Source organism: Podarcis filfolensis (genome assembly GCF_964270895.1).
Source record: "Podarcis filfolensis genome assembly, chromosome: 10".
Taxonomy (NCBI): Eukaryota; Metazoa; Chordata; class Lepidosauria; order Squamata; family Lacertidae; genus Podarcis; species Podarcis filfolensis.
The window spans coordinates 39353044-39375436 of record NC_139612.1 but is presented as its reverse complement, the minus strand read 5'-3'; the positions used below and the strand labels follow the sequence as shown (position 1 = coordinate 39375436).

The 22393-nt window shown below is 41.8% G+C and overlaps 1 protein-coding gene and 1 long non-coding RNA gene across 3 annotated transcripts in view; one reads left to right on the top strand and one right to left on the bottom strand.

Annotated features, from left to right (window-relative positions):
• LOC310743317 (uncharacterized protein) overlaps positions 1–22393 on the top strand; it is a 141515-nt gene that overhangs the window by 8277 nt on the left and 110845 nt on the right. For both annotated transcript variants that reach the window (XR_014538932.1, XM_083573504.1), the window contains exon 2: positions 18008–18131. Coding sequence is in view for 1 of the 2 variants with exons in the window: in XM_083573504.1 (XP_083429630.1) it covers positions 18008–18131 (124 nt within the window). In the remaining variant the exon portion in view is untranslated. The remainder of the gene's footprint in view (positions 1–18007; positions 18132–22393) is intronic.
• Positions 189–13855, bottom strand: LOC310743327. Its single transcript, XR_014538953.1, has 8 exons — positions 12822–13855; positions 8863–8998; positions 8269–8425; positions 6665–6807; positions 5447–5505; positions 3819–3962; positions 2602–2866; positions 189–300 (listed from the first exon to the last, which is right to left on the bottom strand). It is a non-coding gene; the product is annotated as an uncharacterized lncRNA (long non-coding RNA).

The following is a 22393-nucleotide window of genomic DNA, read 5'->3' as shown; positions in this document are numbered from 1 at the left end:
AGAAACAGAATAGCATACTGCAAATGAAGGGTGTGCATTTGTTTCAGAACGAGTGGGAAACTGAACAGAACAGGACCCGTTCAGCCCAATTTCCATATGTTGGGAAATGAATGCAGAGGAGTTTGTTTGGGAACCAATTTCTTCCATTTGTGGTTCTGCTGTGGTGTGAGGACTGTCTTCAATTTCCCTTTTTCTTTTGACTTAACTTCTGACACTGGACACTCCCAGTGGCTGCCATTTTGTTCTCCCTAGGATGCTCTGGATGTTGTTCTGAGGTGTTCTTGGGAATGGGGGTGCTGGCTGCTGAGACAAAAGACAGCTCATTGCACTACTGCCACCATTGCTTTTGCAAAAATTAAAAGAAAGAGAGAAGGAAAGAGAGAAAGAGAAAGAAAGAAAGAACTCAAGATGAATGCGAGTACTTTAACAAAGTAATTACTAATGAATAAAACATGAAGCAAACTAGATTTTGACAAATGAAAGGCAAACCAAGTAAGAGTTTCAGTAATGGGTATGGATGAAATTCTGAAACGAACATACAAAAATTCCTTATACATCACTCTTGTGAAAAAGGCATTGCTGAAGTAAATTGAAGAAGAAATGTTTCATTTTCTCTCTTACTCTTTCTCTCCATGACTCTTATAGTTGCGCATTTGTTTCAGAGCCTCTACAGTGGTTCTCACAATTCCATGTAAATGTCTTATGGCTAATGGAAATCACCAAAGCCATGAGAAACTCCCACCACTATGGGCTAGTTTAGACTAACTAGTCATCAGGGATGGGCGAGTCTGTCTCTCAGTTTCTCATTTTTCCAATTGTAAGTTCAGTTGCCCTCATTTCTGCATCAGTTTTCAAAGGGAAGCCCATTGCAGTAATCCAGTGTTGGAGTAAACTACTGTGGTCAAGCTTGCCCAATCTGTGGTCAAGCATTTGCATGCTACTCTCACAAATGTAAGCATTTTAATGCACACTTTATCCTAGTATATGTATTTTTGTACACATTACATAGCAGGAGAAGGGCAGCACATATTTTGGATTTTGAAAGATGTGTTTGTGTATTGTTTTGGAATGTTCATCTTTAAATGTGAATGGAATCAAATTCCCCCCATCCCCATGTTATCGTCAGGGCTTTTTTCCAGCAGGTACTCACTGGAACTTAGTTCTGGCACCTCTCAGGTGGGCGCCATTGCCATTCTAAGAGAACAAGAGAGGTGTTCATGGTGAGTTCTGGCACCTCTTTTGCTAGAAAAATAGCACTGCTCCGGAGCCTATACCTGCCCCAAAAGGTCATGGGTTTCATGCCTATGAAATGTGCCAAATAGGCCTGTGACTAGTTCATTGGGTCACGGCTGTCCTCTGGGTCAAAGACCCAGTTTGGAACCCCCATGTGCATTTGCACACACATACATAGGCTGGGAGCTTCAATGGGGGCTTCACCCAGGACCAAAAACCTGACTAGTTCCCAGTAGCTATGGCCCTGATTGCAACAGACCAACAGATGCACAGGAGCAGGGGCAGATCTACTGTGAAACTAATGAAGCTTAAGCTTCAGGGCCCCTAATCTCAGAGGGGCTCCAGAAGTTACTTTACTCCACATTGCTTTTTAAAAAATGGGTCGAGTAGATCCAATTCGAGTTGCAAAAACTTGAAAATTGTAAGGCATAAGAAACTTTTGTTCACACCAGTGACTTTGACATGTGAGATAATCCAGTACAGTGGTACCTCGGGTTAAGTACTTAATTCGTTCCGGAGGTCCGTTCTTAACCTGAAACTGTTCTTAACCTGAAGCACCACTTTAGCTAATGGGGCCTCCTGCTGCCGCCGCACCACCAGAGCACGATTTCTGTTCTCATCCTGAAGCAAAGTTCTTAACCCGAGGTAATATTTCTGGGTTAGCGGACTCTGTAACCTGAAGCGTATGTAACCCGAGGTACCACTGTACAGCAATTTAAATCAAAATCTGAGATCATGGAAACATAGAGTTGGAAGGTACCCAAGGGTCATTATCTAGTCCAACCCCCTGCAATGAAGTAATCTCAGCTAAAGCATCCATGAGACAGGAATCCAACCTCTGCTTAAAAACCTCCAAGGAAGGAAAGGAAGTAGTTAATGTAGCAGGATGTAGTAATCAACTTTTTTTTTAAGTTGTGGTGATCTGTCGTGGAATCACCCCATTGAATAAGATAACAGTGGTTACCGAGACCTTGTTGCAGGTTGCAAAGGGGTCCCCATAACAGTTCAAGCTTCAGGCCCCCAAAACGGTAGGTCTGCCACTGCACAGGAGTATTTCCAAAGTTAGACAAGGCCACCCATAGTTCATACCATTCTAATACAACGGCAAAGGAACTGCTTTCATGGAGGGGAAGGAATCATAAGAACAAGAATATGGAACATGAGAACCCTTCAGAATGGGAGAAGTGAACAATATTTACTTCATTCATTTCATACCATTTGGATTGCAATTACCCGGACACTTAGCCCTCTGCTATAAGCATAATGGGATTACGGAAATGTGGGTTAGTAGCTGGCATTACTGGTTATATCACCTGCAATTTAAGATAATGGGCCTTGAGGAAGAGACCTAATTTGAAGAGAACTGACCTACAAAGACTCAAGTCATCTGGAAGGCAGTTTCTGTCACCGCTGCCATTAAGCAACATCGCTCTTAACGAGTCCAGGCCATTGATGCAATCCACAGGGCACCGCTGGTGCTCAGACATCATTGCCCTGCATAGACCCCCATGGAAATGAATACAGATGGGCAGCTTCTGTGCTTAGTGGATTGCTTCCAATGTTTGCTTAGCATTTAATTCCATGCCAAAGCCCACATTCGCTTATCGTGGCTTTCCAGAAATCGGAGCCATTGCTACACGAAGCCATGGGGAAGAATTGGAGACTTGATTAGTAAAGCTAACAATAAATAAAGGACTAAACTTCGATTGACAATGTCAAGGTATAATACGTAAAAACACCCACTCAGATATTCATACTACGTAGGATGGATTTTCCTACGTCCTTTCCTTTAATTAAAAACCCATGGTTTTTTGGATCAGGGTAATAAAGCTGTGTGAGGGGTGATTTAACCCTTTGCCCTATGCAGTTTCCCTGACATAAACTGCATGTATTTCCCCTTCCTCCTCCACTGTTAATAGCTTCAAGGGGGAAATTAAGTTGGGAGATAAGGCATGGAGAAAGCAATTAATTCACTCTTCCCCAATGGTCCAAATATGACTACATTATGACTGTTTTTAATGAAAGAAACAGATTTTTGGAAACCCAGATCTCCTGCATCACTTGAAGTCTGACTGAATTCAATGAGGCTTACTCCTAGGTAAGTGTGTATAGAATGCAGCCTTAATAGGCTACTGCTGTTCTCCCTCATATGTCCTGGCACTGTTCAATTGGTTTGCCACATTTATTATCTTCCTGCCTTCCTCAGAAAAATATGCGTAAGGTTCCCAGGAGACTCCAGATGCTTCCTGTACCCATGGGCAGAGCCAATCTGGCATTCCTGCTAGTTTTTGCACCATACCAACCTCCCCACTGCCTCGCCTTTCCCAGGAAGCAACATTGACCCACCTGCCAGGAAAGTGCTCTAGTAACTTGACCCCATTTGAAGCAACAGCCCTGTTCGTTCATTCAAAGGAACATGTCAAGATGCAATGCTGGGGTGGGAGGAGTGGGCCTCTCCTTGACAGGTAAATTACCTTGTGTGTTTGATTTACATAGACACAAGTGTTTGTGCCAACACCCTTAAAAATAAATAAATCAGACCAACAAATCTAAGTTGCCATTCTGAAAATGAATCCAATAAACACCTTCAGCTTTCAAACACTCCCAGATGACTAAATCAGCTTGCAGGAATACTAGCAGTCTATGCAGCCCCATGAGGAGGATTGAATGTAGAAAGTCTTCCTTATAGAACTGCTAACAAGTTCCAGATGGTGAATTGAGCAATGCACCTTAAAGAAAGAAGGAAAGGGAAAAAATATACGCTACCACATTGAACGGTTTTTCTCATGAGTAAACATATGCAAGGATAACAAAGAGACAGACTGATTCCCACTTTTTTTTACACATGTTCTGTATGCAAAGAGAACTAATTAGGCCCATTGAAAACTTTATCTGCGCCTACTAGACACTGATTAAAAGTGAGGTTTTCATTTTTTTCAATGTAGAGTTTGTGACATGCACATTCTGTAGTGTACATAATGTTGGAGGTGCTGCAGAAGGTTGAGAAACGGCAAACGGAATAAACCCTTTTATCCACAGGATTAGTGAAGGACTTGTATTTAGGAATACGTTTACAAAGCACACAATGACCACATGAATAATGTCCCTTGGGCATAGTTGCACCTATGCTCTTGTATAGGTATTAGTAGAAATAAACCAATATTTATTAATAACGCTGTGTTAACTTTTAGTCAGCACAAAAACCAGGAAGGTCCGCTTTTGCCATGCAAATTCTTTCGTAACAGAGCTTTCTTGGTTAAAGTTGCAAAGACATGAGAGAATAAGCTCTTGATAAGGCAATCATGCTGAAACATGTTAGGCACATATCTACAATAAAACATTTCCTCATTTTGGCATATTTGAGACATTTCTCTTTATCAACTTTTAATAAGAAAATGAGAAGGGAGACTACAAAACTGAGACTTTCCTATTGTTCTGCAGGCAATCACAAGGAACAAAAAGCTCCTATCTTATCGATGGTAGACCACTTGGAGGTACCGTATTTTGTTTTAACAAGTGGTACATAAATGTTGTTAAAGAAGATAGATCTTCCTTGCTGATTTGATGACTGCTGACAGATACCCTCTGCCTTCTAACTTGGTCTAAAGAGCAGCAGCTTCTTGCTCAAAATCAGAAACTGATGAGGAATAACAAAGCATTTACAAACCCATTTCAAACCTTTCCACTCAGCACAGGAACGATGGGGAGAGAGGGGGTGTTCTAGGCATGAGCAGGGATTCTGAGGGCAGGGGCAATGAGCATTTGTGTATGGCCTCTGTCTCCAGTTTAAGCTGTCGTGCATTATTTTGAATGCATGAGGAAGATATAAGAATGAACTCTACATCTCCTACGTGCAGCACCTGCTGCATCTTGATTGAGAAGCATCAACATTACATTCATGCCTTCTGCTGTGTTGGCAAGAACAATATAGTTCCACGTGATTCTGAAGAGTCTTGCCTTGTGCAGCTACTATACAGCATGCTCCCTGGAGGTCAAATCTCCTCAGCAACACCCCCTCTTGTCAAATAGGAGGTGCTGCTGGTGTCCTCCCACCCTTGTTCCCAATGGATATCTTTATCTCTCCCCCCCCCGCTTGTTCCTGATGTAGACCTTCAGCCATCCTTTCTTCCCTGGCAGGGATGGGGCTTGCCTCAGGTGGCAAAATGTCTTGGGCTGGCCCAGGTATCCCCACCCACCTGCCTACCTTACTCACAATCATTTCAGGAGGTGGCACTGGCTCGCAGCCTTCTCCTCCTTAGTCGCAGTGTTGCCCTTGTAGAAATCAGCAGACAGGAAGACAGGGACAAAGGTAGAAATAGTTGGTTGCAGCTGTCATTGGCTCTGGCTTCATCTTTAGTCAGTCTTTCTGCCTTCCGACCTATCAATCCCCAAATGCCCCAGCCCCCACTACTCTTGAGTACTGTCAATGTCTAATGATTGCAGAGGAAGGAAAAATATAGGGGGGCCTTTTTCTCTGTAGAAAAACTCTCTGCAAAGGAGTGTATAAACAATTGCGTGCAGTCATATCTGCAGCATAGTCTTTTCTGGACCCATCAAGTGTCTCTTCTCTGTTTATGTCTCTTCTCTTATGTTGCACGTGATCAGGAGTGTATATTTTTTCAGAGGCTTTTATGAGCCCATTTCTCCTTCTTTCCCCTCACACATTCTGCCTGTTATAACTACTGCATGGAAGCTACTATAAATTGCAATGAAGATGCTTATGCTTTCGGGGATATAAATCTACATTTGAAAATGGGAAAAATGGGATTATATTATTTCACAATGGTCCCTATGTGTACCAAGGCTGCCACTTCTCAGAGTTAAAACCAGCTATAATGTATTAACATATGCAAAGTAATTTAAATGTATGCAAATTGTCCATTGATTAAAGGTGAGGCTGTGACCTTAGAAGATGTAGTCAGGGGACAAAAGAATACTGGGTCAGTTGATAGCTAGTTATTTTGAAACCATTTTGTGTAAGTGTAATATATGAAATCTTGACTGTTTTAATTTAGAGAGATGAGGGTCGGGTCATTGGTTGGTTGGTTGGGATTGAGTGTTCATTTTCGTTTACTAACTGGTTGGTTGCCATAATTTTTGTGTTAGCATTCCATATTAAATCCTGCCTTTTTCAGTTTGGGGGGTTGGGTAGAGTTGTTAGCCATACATTGTAATATTGGGTTGTTGCTGTTTTACTCTAAATATAAATGTTGCATTAATCTGATAAGAAAGATTATCAGCTTTGGGGAAGCAGTTTCCACTTTTAAGTTTTCCAAGTGAAGCAATACCTTGTCTGTTCCAAGTAGGAAACAGTATATCAGACCAAAAGCTTAATTAACTTTTTTTTAAAAGTGAGTTACTCAGCAACAGAGCCCTGTTATCCTTTAAAGACTTTAAGATGCTTCTTTAGTCAATCAGGGAAAGCACTTACTTGCAAACATAACACACACAAATTCCCATTGAGCTGTAAGCGTGCCCTTTTTATAATTTAAGCAGTTAAGCATAATAAATATGTCTTGCTTTTAGTACTTCTCACAGACGAGGTTGACTTTGCTGCTCCCTGTACTGGCAGTCCTAGAATGATTAATTAGGCATAAATGGAGGATGCAAAAACACGTGCTCGTATAGTTTATTATAATAGATATAATTGAGAAATATATTTTAATTGAAATTCCAATCAGCAGCAGCACACAAGACAGGAGAGGACACTAGCTAAGAGAGATGCATTTGAAGTTTCTTTTAATAAAACCCATTACAGAAGAATGAATAGAGCATGGAGCTTATGGGCTAGAGAAAAGTGCGACCCTAGGTTTTCAGCAGGACTTTAGACAGCCTATTCCACTAGTATTGTCAAGGTGACTTGTGATGGAACACCACTCCAACAGTCTACCTTTTATCAGCCTAAGGTTACAGCCAGATGGATGTGCGTTCAAGTGCCACTTGGACCATTTCAACCCTTTGGACTCCTTCAGGCCAGTTACACATTCTCACATAACATCTCATATGAATTTAAAGTTCAAGAATGGGGCATCCATAAGCTATTAGGTCTAGACAAATGGTTTTCTGCACTTGCTATGGGGCTTTCCCAGACAGTAATTGCCCACATGGACTGCAACTCCATTGGCCATGCTGGCTGGCACTGATGAGAGATGGGATCCTCATAACAGAGGGTCCTAGTTGTGCACGGGACCCAAGAGCTCACCTGATAGGGTTAAAATGGGGGGGGAGGAGCAAGAAGTCCTGGCCATTCCCCTGGGATCACACCAGGCAATTTTAGCCAATAGCCAGTGGTGGCGTGATCCCAGGGGCTTTAAAAACAGCAGTGTGATGCAAGGAGGGGCACTTGCTTCACACTGTTGAACACCCACCCACACTCCATAGTTTAGTTAGAGTCGCTTGGCCTTGCTTTGGTTTGGGTCGCCTGTTTTGGAACAGGGGCTGGGTAGGAATTTTTCCATTTGGCAGATTGGCTTTAGCCATTTGGTTTTTGCCTACCCCTTAGCAAATCGTCACAACTTGTAAGGTGGCATTGGCTCAGTTGGATTGTGGGGAGGGGAGGTGCGGCCATCACCTGCCCCTCCAGGAACTGGGTATTCCGTTAAAGGAATCTGGGGGTCCTGGATCTTGTCCGAAGTCCGTTTGAGGGGCTAGGGCCATGCCAGGACCACAGGAACCCCGGGGTGAGCTTAGGTTGGTCCTCATCGACCTAGCTCCCTCGTCTGGCTTACCCCATTTGACCCTGAGAGTGGAGCCAGTTATAGTGGGGAGTCAATGCCTAAGCCAATACCGCTCACGTGATTGTATTTCAATAAAGTTGTGGCCAAAAATTTTGCCCCAAAACTTAATCTAATATAAGTGTCAGTGTGTATTTATTTTGGGGGTGGGTCTTGGGGCCTCGAGACGCAATTGTGGTCCACAGCATCTAGAGACCACCACGTTGGCTACCCTTGTCGTCGGAATTATGTGCATTCATCCTTCCTTTGGGGCACATCTTATATGGATGGATGGAAGGCTGTTACCTTTCCAATTACCTACCTCAGCAATTTGTCCCTAGAGGCCAGCCACATCTCCTAGAACAGGCTTTCCTAAACTGTGCTTGCTTGGGCTGATGGGAGTTGCAGTCCAAAACATCTGGAGGGCATCAGGTTGGCAAAGCCTTCCCCAGGAAGTTTGCCAGCAGGCTTGTCTTCCCCTATGGAATCAACACCCTCCAGTTTATTATAAATGAAAATGAAGATTGCATTTCTAACGATTATGACTAGAAGGCAGTGATGAAAATGGATTATATCTTTTGCCAGTTTTATCATAAAGCTATAGCATAACTCTGACCTTAGAGACAAAAAGAGATAAAAAACTACATTGGCACCAGTACTTGTGTGTTCTTCTCCCAGTTGACCTATCCTTCATTAACACAACTAATCCTTTAAAAAAGCTATTACCATGTTTATTTGTGGACATCATGACATCCTCGCTCATTGAGTTCCATATGTTCTTTTCCAAAACAGTCTCTCAGTTCTCACTTGATGACCTTGAGTTCTTGTATTTGTGCATGTGTGGGAGAGAGAAGAAATCATATCTCTGCAGTCACACTTCCCATACCATCTTACATTACATTCTCCCTTCACTAACCTTATTTGCAAAGCAACCATTCTCAACAGTTTGATGCAGGAGTGGGGAATCTGTGGCCCTCCAGATGTTGTTGGATGTGCTGGAGCACACATCCTAATTCTTTCTTAGGCTGCAGAGCTCTGCATAAGGGGACTTACTTTTGGGTAGACAAGAATAGAATGGCATTGTTAGTTAAGAACTGATAGATTCCCTTGGATCATTTATGTTACCTTCTTTATTTCCAATATATCCTTTTGGAAACGGGCTATCAGAAATGTACAGACTGTTCCAAATTCAGATACACCCTCTCTTTGTGCAATTATCATGATACTTTTTAATCCCTTTTCTAAGAATTCTTAACAAGCCTTTCCCATTTTTTACTGTCACAGCATATTGAGCGCATATTATTTACTGTGATTGTTCTCTTCCACTGCAAGACTGCTTTCTGTGTCAGTAAAGCCACATCAGAACCTATCAAAGCACATATGGAGGTAGGATTATTTGACATATGGTGCTTTGCATGTATTAAGCTCTCTCTCACACACACTCAATTCTTTGTCAAGTTTGAGATTTCTCAGACTTTTTGTGGGTTTTACTATACTACTTTTCCCTCACCTGCATAGTATGCCAGCTCACCTTTCATTATTGTTTTAAATAAAATTTATTACATTTTTTTCTGGCGTAAGATTTTGCTAGCATCTAACCCTGCTGTTGAAAGAATTGCACTGGCTGGCCATTAGCTGCAGGGCTAAGTTCAAGCTGGTTTTGGTATATGAATTCCTGTACAGCTTTGGACTAGATACCTGAAAGATCATCTCACTCCTTATATACCCATTTCATCATTGTGCTCTGCAGGTGAGAGCCTTCTGCAGATAACATCTTATCAGGAGATCTGCTCTGTACAATGTTGGAGTCTGGCCTTTAGTGACCTGCCCCTTGGAATCATCTCCCCTTGAATATTAGACAGATACTATTCCTATTGTCTTTTCAGCACCTACGGAACACCTTCCTATCTCAACCAGCCTTTTAAGCCAGGGGTGTCAAAACTTTATTCAAAGAGGGCCAGATTTGATGAAGTGAAACTGGTGTGAGGGCTGACCAAAGTTGTTGAGATTTTTAAAGGATTTAACCCCGAAGTTGTTGACCTTTTTCCCCCCTAAAAAAAAGATTGAAGTTGCTGAGCTTTCCTTAGGATTGAAGTTGTTGACCTTCTTTATGACTGAGATTGTGGAGCATTTTTAAAGATTTAACACCAAAGTTGTGGAGCTTTTTTTAGGATTGAAGTTGTTGTGCTTTTGGGGGGATTTCCACCCAAAATTTATATTTGATATCCCGCTTTATCACTACCCTAAGGAGTCTCAAAGTGGCTAACAATCTGCTTTCCCTTCCTCCCCCACAACAAACACTGTGTGAAGTGAGTGAGGCTGAGAGACTTCAGAGAAGTGTGACTAGCCCAAGGTCACCCAGCAGCTGCATGTGGAGGAGCGGGGAAACGAACCCAGTTCACCAGATTACGAGTCTACCGCTCTTAACTACTACACCACACTGTTCAGCTTTTTTTGGGATTGAAGTTGTTCAGCTTTTTTCAAAATTTTACACCAGGAAATAAACTGCCACAGGGGCCGGATTAAATTGACCAGCGGGCCGAATTAGGCCCCTGGGCCGGACTTTGAACATGCGTGCTTTTAAGATGAGCTCTTTCCCAGACTGGGAATTGTTTTGAATATTTATTTTATTGCTTTATCACTTGTTGCTTTCTGCCCTGGGCTCCTCGTGGAGGATATAAATTGAATAGCTAACTAAATAATACATAAAAAAGAAAGAGGCAGATGAGTGTGATAAAAAAAAGATCAAAGTACTAAACTAACTGCATTTTTATGGGTTGCTCCACCCCTTTGTTTTAACCTACCACTATTTAAAGTAATGTAATTAAATATTTACTAAGTTGCCTTAGACAGGTAAAACAATATTTCAAGTTTCACTTTTTCTCAACCTCCTCCTAGAAAACCCCCCACAACTGACTTTATTTACAAAGCAGAAATAAAGAATTATAATCACTCTAACGTCCAAAGGCGTTCTCATTAACTTCAAAAAAGCATTTCAGACTCAGGCAGGACGTTTTAATTCTATGCATGCATTTTCCTCAACTCTTTCATAAACATTCTGCTTATCTGCATAATAACTGTAACAGGGTGCTAAGGCTGAACTAAATGCTGTGGTGCTGATTCCTGTCTTAGAACACACACTGTTGCCAAGCAGATGCAAAGTGGAGGTTGCTGGGAAGCCGGATGCAAATAAGCTGCAGGAATCCACCTGCTTTGTAATCTTGGAAGAGCCAAAGATCACATGCACACCACACATCTAAAGCGTATTTGTACCACTTTAACAGCCATGGCGCCTTCCCCTCAAAATAATACTGGAAACTGTAGTTTTTATCCTCAAAGAGCTACAGTTCCCAGCACCCTTAACAAACTCCCAGGATTCTTGGTATAGGGGAGCCATGTGCTTCAAATGCATGGTGTAGATGTGCTCCAAGTTAATTTCCCAACCATGATGGTCAGATAAATTCCTTTAATAGGAACAGGCCGGTCCTACTGTTAGGCTGAGTGAGACAGTTGCCTCAGGTGGCGAATGCTGGGTGAGCAGCACGGTAGCAGTGTGGTGTTGGAAGGCAGAACTGTGTGTGGCAAAGCTGCATCCCCTAAGCTAGCCTGCTAGCCTGCCCACTTCTGAATTGCCACTGGTCAATTGGCCAGTACGCTGCAAAAAGTCTGGCATCCTGATCCAGAGCACTTTGCGCTGTCAACATTTTATTGCAAGTCCCATTTGTTTACTAGTGTATGCTCAAGACAAATAAGTTGAACTGAACCCTTCTAATAAGCACACCCAACATGTAATAATAGATATTAGACACATAATGGTCACATATAAAGGCTTAAAATGTGAAGGGGGATCAGGGTGTGTCTTCAGTACCTTCTGGACAATATTTTAATCTAAATGATACATAAACCGAGTAATTTGAGCATTTGTGAAACTGAAGCCTGGCCGTAATTATTCTAAGCCATCTGAAGCTCATCTTGAATGTTGCTTTCTGGCTAAGAAGGATGAACTGCTAAGCTTCCCCCCTCCCCTTATATATTTTTTTCATTTAGGAAATTGAGATTTAAAATCCTCCCAGATGACTGAATAGGGTGATCTGGCTGATTAATTGAGGAAAGAAGCAATATATGCTAGACCTCGAGAGGAAGGGAGGAAGAGAAAGAACATGACTGGCTAGAAAAGACCAGATTTCTGAACAGAAATAAGTAAAGGGCTGCATTTGCACATCAGTTTATTTCATTTCTCTAACTGTTAATTTCCACATTATAGTTGAACTTTAACATGACCCCAAGAGCCACTTCCAGAAATCTAGCAGCATATAGTGGAGGTTTAGCACTTATTGGTGTGTTAATTACTTCCAGGAAGAAGAAAAAAAATCTGTTTGCAACCCTGTTAACCCAGAAAATTGTGGGAGTAAAGTGATGAAATTTGGGGCAGAGTGCCAGAATATTGTTCTTTCCTGCCATTTTTCATGTGTGAATACTGGGGGAATAGAAGCACGTATGTGTGGAAAGGCTGAGGAGTAGCGAGGTTGTCTGGTGGCATTCATTTCTGTGTCACACCACACTACTGGTGTGGCTTATATTTAGCATGAGAGATCGGTATATCAGTGGAAAAGCCATTGTTCCACAGTGCAAACAGCACTGCAGTGTGCAAGGAACATTAGGAAATAGAACAGAAGCACTAGCATAATAACTGGGAAAACTAATACAATATTCCTCATGTCTGAATGATCCAAGGTGCACCAAAAACTGCCCCTTTCTTCTGAGGGTTCTTTGTTCCCCCCACAAAGATGGGAACCCCTTTTCATCTCCTTCTGAGTGAAGTGGGTGAATGTAAAGAAAAATGGCAAGGTTTGGAGTTGAAGGTTTGGTGTATACCTTACTCAATAGCTGTAGAAGACTGCAAGTGTTTTTCATTGTTTCTGTTGCTTGAGGAACAGTCATGACTCAGTGCTCTGCGTGTTGAAGTTTCACAGGTTCAATCCTTGGCATACCCAGGTAAGGACTGGGAATGTCTCCTGCTAGAAACCCTGGAGAGATAACATCTGTCAGCACAGGCAATACTGAGCTATATGGATCAATGGTCTGACTCGCTATACGGCAGTATCCTACACTGCTGTTTTCCTTCCTTTGAGCTTCTCAGACTGCTTGCCAGCAGCTCAAGGGACTGCAGCTGCCCAGCTTGACAGCAGCACTTTCAGAAATGTCCCTGAGAAGATGTTACATCACAAAGCCTTCCCATGAGAACAGCCAGAGGGATAGGCTCCAGGCTTAACAACAACAAAAAAGTTTCAAGGGAGGAGTGTCTTTTTCCATTTACAAAACCTTGTCCCAGACCTTGTCATGGTCTTTCGTGTTGTAATTACTTCCAGATAAATCTCCTGTAATGTGTGTTCTACATAGGGCTGCCCTTGAAAAGGGTCCAGAAACGTCCACTGACACAAATGCTGTGTGTTGACCACAGTGAAGCATTTTGACCATATTATTATTGTTTGATCTATAGACAGCTTGTTTTCTGGTTCCATTCAAGGTGCTAATCTTCACCTTTGAAGCTCTAAATGGGTAGGGAGCTGGGTATCTTAATGACCACTTTCCTCCACAAGTCCTCCGCTGTCACTGTCTAAGGTACGGCAGTGGTACCTTGGTTCTCAAACAAAATCCGTTCCAGAATTCTGTTCCAAAACCAAAGCATTCCCAAACCAAGGTGCACTTTCCCATAGAAATACCGGGGATTAATCCGTTCCAGACTTTTAAAAATAACCCCTAAAACAGAAATTTAACATCAATTTTACTATCTAACGAGAACATTGATCCATAGAATGAAAGCAATAATCACTGTACTGTACTATAAGATAAATAAGACAGTATTGTAGATGATAAAAATAAAAATTATTATTTTTTCTTACCTGTACTGATGATAGTCATTGTTTGGATGGGGGCTTTTATCCATTTCTGCAGCCACACAAATCAATCAATCAGTAGCCAAACTGAGTTCCACACATTCACAAAAACAAATTAACTGGAAAAGCCTCAAAAACGCAAAATAAATAGCAAAAACAAAAGCGCCAAACTTAATCAGTTCCGGAAGTCCGTTTGACTTTCGAAATGTTCAAAAACTAAGGCACAGCTTCTGATTGGTGCAGGCACCCTGGAAACAATAGCTGACAGCCACATTGGACGTTCGGCTTCCGAAAAACGTTCAAAAACCAGAACACTTCTGTGTTTTTTGAGTTTGGGAACCAAGGCGTTTGAGAACCAAGGTACCACTGTGCTCCAGATTCTTTAACCACTTGAAGCTTGGCAGCTAAAGGCTAGGGGGCTTTTTCTGTTCTGGCTCCCCCCATCCCAGTGCAAGGTCTTTCCTGCTGAGATCACACACACCATTGTTTTAGGTGGCAAACAAAAACTTGCCCTTTGAAAAAAAGGCTTTTCTGTTTCGACTACTATTCCCAGAGAGTGGGTTGTAGCCGACTAAGTTTTGCTCAAAGTAGAGCTGTTGAAATTAATAGTCCTAAATTAATTGTGTTCATTAATTTCAGTGGGTCTACTGAGTATGAGTAATGCTGGATACAACTCACAGTCATTGTTTTTAGTTTTTAATAGCAAAATTAGGATTTTATGTTGGCACATAAATGTGGATGATGTTTATTGTTTTGTCTGCTGCCTTGAGAAATAAGCAGGAGATACCTTTAAAATATTTTTTTAAAAAATGAAAAACTTTGCAATTAAGGGGAAATAAGCTAAATAGCACCTAGGATTGATAGATCTATATGAATCTCATATTTTTATATGTGGTGCTTTTCCTAAGCATTTCCTAAACAATGTCTTAACAAAAGCCCCAGTACAAAAATACAAACCGCAAAAGCGTTATTAGTCTCTTATTGCAAAAGGGAGTGGCAGTGGCAGATGAGTTTCAGTGCCTGCTGAATTTTAATTAATTATTATTATTTGCTGTAAGAACAGAAGAAGTCATACTTTCCCATGGACTTCTCAACATTACTTTCACCTTTATTCACATTGCCCAACATTTATTCTTCATTGGAGATCATTTATGAAAAGCTAACAAAGGATGGAAATGGGAAGAAATGTTAGATCCAGCTGCGTAGTTGTTGTTCTAGCTGATCATAAATACAGCACACACATACAGACATGATTTACAGGAATGTAACATGTCAGTTCTTGAATGCTTGCAATTATTCAAACCAGGCCAAACCATTGAATTTGCAGAGATGAAACCATCGTTTGATTTCACTTTCCCAATATTTCATGGATTTCCACAATCCTGTGATGTCTAAAGTTCTTCAACCTTGAAATTAAGTAAGGTATTGATTTTGCTTATTTGTTTTGAGCTATAGTGAATCTGCAATTTATCAAATTGATAAATTGTTGTGGGGAGGGCATGGTTTTAATATTCAAGGGATCTGCATGCTTCTAAAGACCAGTATGAGATCCCAGTATTGCATGGCTGGTTTCACATTTATATTGACTTTGAGAAGAATGTTATTAGCTAGTGTTGGGGCAGTCATGCTGCTATTCCCCCCCCCCCTTTTCCCCCATTGCCCCCCCATGGCAGAAAAAAGACACATGGAAGAATATGATTAATGTCCGGCACTTCCATCTCTACACATTGTCCTCCAAACTCTGATGTAGTTCTCTAAAGACTTATCAGTCAGGTGTGGTCTAATTCAGAGAGCATACTGTGATACATTTACATGCCTTCCTGATTGGTGCTGCTGGTGGGGAGATCAATGGCTGAGTTGAAATAATTGAATGTGTTTTGTGAAATTGTGTCATGGTCAAAAAGCACCTCCTATTTGGGAGTATTCCCAGCGATTATCTTCTCTCTCGGTTGCTTTTGTTTATTTGCAATGATGTCATACGGCAGAAAAAAATGGCTACATACGGTAGCATTGTGGCTTTGTGCTATTCACTACATAATCCCTGATTGGCTGGGACCATCCATGTAATTGTATCTACAAAGGTTTGTCAGCATCAATACTTCCCACAGAACCTTCAGTGAAGGCTGCTATGAGCCAGAGAGCAGAGAAATCAAATAGCCCTAGCAGTAGGTTACAGCAGTCTCCAAAACTCCAGATCTACGTACTGGGATAATGATGGCTGCATCCTCATGCCCACAAAAGACTGTGGAATAAGCTATTTATGCCACATTCCCAATTATAGACTGGGTGGAGCACACCATAGCAAGCTCTTTCAATGCTGGTGGACTACAACTACTGGCCATTAACTAGGCTGGCTGAAGCTGATGGGAGTTGGACTCTTAATAACACCTGGGTGGCAATGCATTGAGTGTCCCCGTCTTAAAAGCTTCAAGGGTGGGGCCAGGTTAGGGAATTTAAGGATGAGTGGGATCTGACAGAAACTGGAAATTGGTATTTTTGTTATCTAACAAAATTTACATGGCACTTGATGGTAGTAAAGCCTGTGAGCAGTTTATAACAAGTATTAAAATGATCAATAAAAACAGTTTAAAACTAAAATATTTAAAAATAATTAAAATGAATAGTGAAAGAGATTAAAACACGCCAACTTCTGCATGCCTGGATAGACATGCCTAAACAAACATTTAATTCAAAGCCCCTGACCTTTTTCATTTTTCTTTTTTACACTGATAACAAGGATCTCTGAGACACACAGCAGTGAGGCATATTTACCCTAAGTTTGCTGAGTTCCTGGAGGCCACACACCTATTCCTAGGGGAATCTATGTCGTATTAGGTAATAAAAAAACCACTTTGTTATTACTTAGCCTGTGTTTAGAGTTCAGCTGTGTCAACCCCCCTCTCTCTGTGTGTGTGTTTTAAAAATTCTGTAATGCAGAGCCAAAGCAAAATGTACCCTAAATCATGCCTTTGTTAAAAAAAGAGAGAAAGAATTACATACAACAAATTCTCATTCCTGCCTTTTCCAATGTTTGTGGAGAATTTAGTTTTGTACTCCTGGCGAAATATGGCAGAATAAGGGGCAATTGACCAGGAGAGTAAGAGTGTCCCTGGGGCTGCATTAATTTCTTCCTACTTGACCCACGACATCAAAAGAAGCAGGGAGCCCTGTAATCAGTCCAAGCCCCTCTCACTTCCTAAGTGTGACAAAGCAGTAGTAGCAAATACACGCTCTCTGCACCCTGGGGAGGTGAGGGTGGGAGTGCAGCTGATTGCATATTTATATGGAAGGGAGTCAGGAGGGATGGGGAGAATGCAGAGAGAGGAGTGCTTTCTCAAATGCTTTCTATTGAGACACAGCCCTTATCTGTTTACTGATGCCCACAGCCTTGTTTCCATAGATAGCCCTGTTTTGTGACCGCAAAGCATCAACGATGGCAGGAAAAGATTGGACCTGATGCCATATGTGGAAACTAATTTAGTAAGAAATTGCACAGCGACAAGGCAATGATGCTTTATTTTAAATGGCAGATGCCTCATTAGTGATGATTTATTTAGATGACCTTCTCAGAGTGATGCCAATTCTCTCCCTTCTTCCCAAGCCCCCTCCCCTCTCCTGGCTCACTGCGAAATATTCCTTAGGAAGCAGAAGGAAGCACCTCTCATCTAAAGCTCAAACTGGCTTAACCTTTCTGCTCCAAAACATTTCAGTAACACAGTAATTCGTAAGGTTTTGCATGGGGTTTAGACTCTGCGACTAAAATTTACAATGTGTATGAAACCCTGAACAGGAGCAATGTTTTCCTGCATGTCTCATTTGTGAAACATCCCTTTTCTTGGTGTTGCTTTAATCTTAAGACTGGGACTAGCTGAGTAAAAGGGTTGCTAGAGGCGTGCAACACAGTCAGAAAAGCTTGTGTCATAAGGTGTGTTTTGGACATTACCCAACGACCACACAAAATGTCATCATTTGACTTTGGGGTAGAAGTTGAACATTAGCAAAAGGCATTTGGTACGGCAGAGAAATTTCCCAATAAAAGTCAGCATGTCCTACTGGTTTCCTGAAATGTTGGAATTATCAGGAAATGCCAACATTCACAGAGTTTCTGACATTTACCAAAATGTATTTTGATGGTGTTTTTTGTTCTGCTTTGTTTTGTTCTAGAATGTGGCAGGCCTTGGAGGGGAAGGGACATACGCAACCAGTTTGGGCTCAGAGACAGAAGGTCCATGTGTCGTTTTGTGGGCTGGAGTCCCTAAAGGACAGCATTGCAGTCAACCACTAGCAGGTAGGATACTCCTGACATTTGTTTATAAGGGTGTCTAATTGCCATATTTATATTAAACATGACTGAAGGAAAGTAGTAAGGGAGCAAAGGTTGTCCATCGCAGGATTTCAAAGCTATCCAATATTTTTCTCTTAATTAAAAATTTCCCCTGAAGGGAGTCATGTCTTTTGACATGTTACTCATAAGTTGATGACCTGGTTAGTGGGGTAGAAGTGGAAGGATCATTAGGCGCGAGTGATCATGCTCTTCTGAAGTTTACTATACAGCGGAAAGGAGCAGCCAAGCATACTAGGACACAATTTCTCGACTTTAAGAAAGCCGACTTCATAAAACTTAGGGAAGTGCTGGGTGAGATCCCATGGACAGTAATACTAAAAGGAAAGGGAGTTCATGATGGCTGGGAGTTTGTTAAGAGGGAGATAGTAAAAGCACAACTTCAGGCAATACCAATGAGACGGAAACATGGAAGGTGCCTAAAGAAGCCAGGGTGGCTATCTAAAGAACTTTTAACTGAGTTAAGATTAAAAAAGGATGTGTACAAAAAATGGAAAAGGGGGGAAACCACCAAAGAGGAATTCAAACAAATAGCCAGCACGTGTAGACACAAAGTCAGAAAAGCTAAAGCACAGAATGAACTCAGGCTTGCTAGAGAGGTTAAAAGCAACAAAAAAGGCTTTTATGGGTATGTTCGTAGCAAAAGGAAGAACAAAGAAACAGTGGGGTCACTCAGAGGAGAAGATGGTGAAATGCAAACAGGGGACACAGAAAGGGCTGAACTCCTCAATGCCTTCTTTGCCTCAGTCTTCTCCGATAAAGAAAACAATGCCCGACCTGAAGAATTTGGAGCAAATGATTCAGCAGAGGAAACACAGCCCAGAATAACTAAGGAGATAGTACAAGAATACTTGGCTAGTCTAGATGTATTCAAGTCTCCAGGGCCAGATGAACTGCATCCAAGAGTATTAAAAGAACTGGCAGATGTGATTTCAGAACCACTGGCAGTCATCTTTGAGAATTCCTGGAGAACAGGCGAAGTCCCGGCAGACTGGAGGAGGGCAAATGTTGTCCCTATTTTCAAAAAGGGGAAAAGAGAGGACCCAAATAATTACCGCCCAGTCAGTCTGACATCAATACCAGGGAAGATTCTGGAGCAGATCATTAAGCAAACAGTCTGTGAGCACCTAGAAAGGAATGCTGTGATCACCAATAGTCAGCATGGATTTCTGAAAAATAAGTCATGTCAGACGAACCTGATCTCGTTTTTTGACAGAATTACAAGCCTGGTAGATGAAGGGAACGCAGTGGATGTAGCCTACCTTGATTTCAGCAAGGCATTTGACAAGGTGCCCCATGATATTCTTGTAAAGAAGCTGGTAAAATGCGGTCTTGACTATGCTACCACTCAGTGGATTTGTAACTGGCTGACTGACCGAACCCAAAGGGTGCTCATCAATGGTTCCTCTTCATCCTGGAGAAGAGTGACTAGTGGGGTGCCACAGGGTTCTGTCTTGGGCCCGGTCTTATTCAACATCTTTATCAACGACTTGGATGATGGACTCAAGGGCATCCTGATCAAATTTGCAGATGACACCAAACTGGGAGGGGTGGCTAACACCCCAGAGGACAGGATCACACTTCAAAACGACCTTGACAGATTAGAGAACTGGGCCAAAACAAACAAGATGAATTTTAACAGGGAGAAATGTAAAGTATTGCACTTGGGCAAAAAAAATGAGAGGCACAAATACAAGATGGGTGACACCTGGCTTGAGAGCACTACATGTGAAAAGGATCTAGGAGTCTTGGTTGACCACAAACTTGACATGAGCCAACAGTGTGACGCGGCAGCTAAAAAAGCCAATGCAATTCTGGGCTGCATCAATAGGAGTATAGCATCTAGATCAAGGGAAGTAATAGTGCCACTGTATTCTGCTCTGGTCAGACCTCACCTGGAGTACTGTGTCCAGTTCTGGGCACCACAGTTCAAGAAGGACACTGACAAACTGGAACGTGTCCAGAGGAGGGCAACCAAAATGGTCAAAGGCCTGGAAACGATGCCTTATGAGGAACGGCTAAGGGAGCTGGGCATGTTTAGCCTGGAGAAGAGGAGGTTAAGGGGTGATATGATAGCCATGTTCAAATATATAAAAGGATGTCACATAGAGGAGGGAGAAAGGTTGTTTTCTGCTGCTCCAGAGAAGCGGACACGGAGCAATGGATCCAAACTACAAGAAAGAAGATTCCACCTAAACATTAGGAAGAACTTCCTTACAGTAAGAGCTGTTCGACAGTGGAATTTGCTGCCAAGGAGTGTGGTGGAGTCTCCTTCTTTGGAGGTCTTTAAGCAGAGGCTTGACAACCATATGTCAGGAGTGCTCTGATGGTGTTTCCTGCTTGGCAGGGGGTTGGACTCGATGGCCCTTGTGGTCTCTTCCAACTCTATGATTCTATGATTCTATGATTCTAAGTTTTGATAGGTATTATCTTCCTTAGTAATGGTAACAGAACATGCTGTCAATATTACTGGGTAATGTTGCTATCCCTACGGGGGACCCGATCCCTGGTGTCATTATCATATCTTGTTTTATTCAGAAACACCTTCAACAGAAGCACAACAAACTGTTATATAAAGGCAATAATTAGCACTGGATCAACTGTTTGCATTTTCACATCAGTGATTTCTCTCTCCCTCTGGAGCAAATGTTTGTTGCTATGTTCTTATTTTTTAATTTACACTGCAATACCCAACTTGAAGTTAGACTCCATGTGGCATTTCAACTTGGCAGATAAATATATGAATATACACAAACACATCAGGTGTATTAATTTAAGAAACAACATCATGCTTGATTGGCTATATTGGGCGTGAGGAACTGGATCCAACCAGTGAATTGGAGTCTGATCTTCCTTAAACCCTGTGGGCCAAGTTTGATGGGTGGATGGAGTTGCCCGCCAGTCACCTGACTTCACAATGATGTTGGGGCTAGCAAAGCACTGTGCAGTGTGCTATGCAAGCTTGTAAAATGTGGTCCATTGAGCTTTGACCGGTTTGGATGCGGAGCTTCTGGGATCCTGCAGCAGGTGCTGCACTTATGAAGTCCAACGGAAGGAGAGAGGCAAAGGGGACACCAGATTTTGGCATCGTAGTGTGCTACTGAAATTTGAGGTACCAAAGTCTACCACTGATTGTTGGGGCTTCTGTACACAGTGCTAAGCAAAAATGGGCCACCTAAGATCATTCTGGCATCAGGTTATTGCTCTAGAAAGTCATGGCTCTGTGTAGCTCTGTGTGGCCAAGCTGTAGGGAGCCTGCGACCCATGTGCGCCATTTGGTGAGCAAGACTGTTTTTGCCAAGAAAAACTTCCCTTATTTTCTCTGCCACTACATAATACTACATAATGTACTACCTTACTGCATTATTGGAACAATTTCTTGTGCTGCACATTGGGATAGCTGTCTTTGTGCTAATTCTACCTACTTTCTGTGTTATTTGGATGTATGGTTTCAGCATCTCAGTATGAATTAGCCTAGTCTGGCACTGAAGTCAATCTGTTTGCATTCCAGCATCTCATATTGTGCAATAACCCAATGATCTGTATAGACAAACAGAGCAACGTACCCTATCAGCATATTGTTCATATTATTGACACTCTTGGAAAATAACTTACAAAGGTTGACTAAGTCTGTTGTTTTGAGATGCTCGCCTGGGTTGTGCATCACTCAGTGTTTTGATATTAGGTGGCCACATTCTGCCTCGAGATGGGGGACCTTTTAAGTTGCATAACCTTCTCGTGAGGCTACAACTGCTAATTTGGTGTTTAATTATCTATATTTCACACTGTTTATTTGACAACGCTTAGATTAATTTCTCTTTCCAAGCAAATCACATTTAGGGATGCATTTGCATATCTTGATTGCGGTTTAATGCCCTGGCTATCACAGTGGGTTTTTTTCTTTTCCGAGAAGAGTACTATTTTTTTAAAAAAAGGAAACAGGGAATGGTTTCACATTACTGCATCGCAGATTGCTGGATGGACATACTTTTATTTGAACGAAGAATGAACTTGACCATAATAAGGATAATATTTTGACAATCTGCAACCTTCTTGGCTTTATTTGATTAAATATTCCAGTAAATGTTGCTGCCCTTGGCTTCATTGGGAGGAAGAGAAAGATATAAATTTAATAAAATATTCAATAAATAAGTGAAAATAAGGCTATATATGCATGTGTGTGCGCATGCAGATGCATATACCACAAT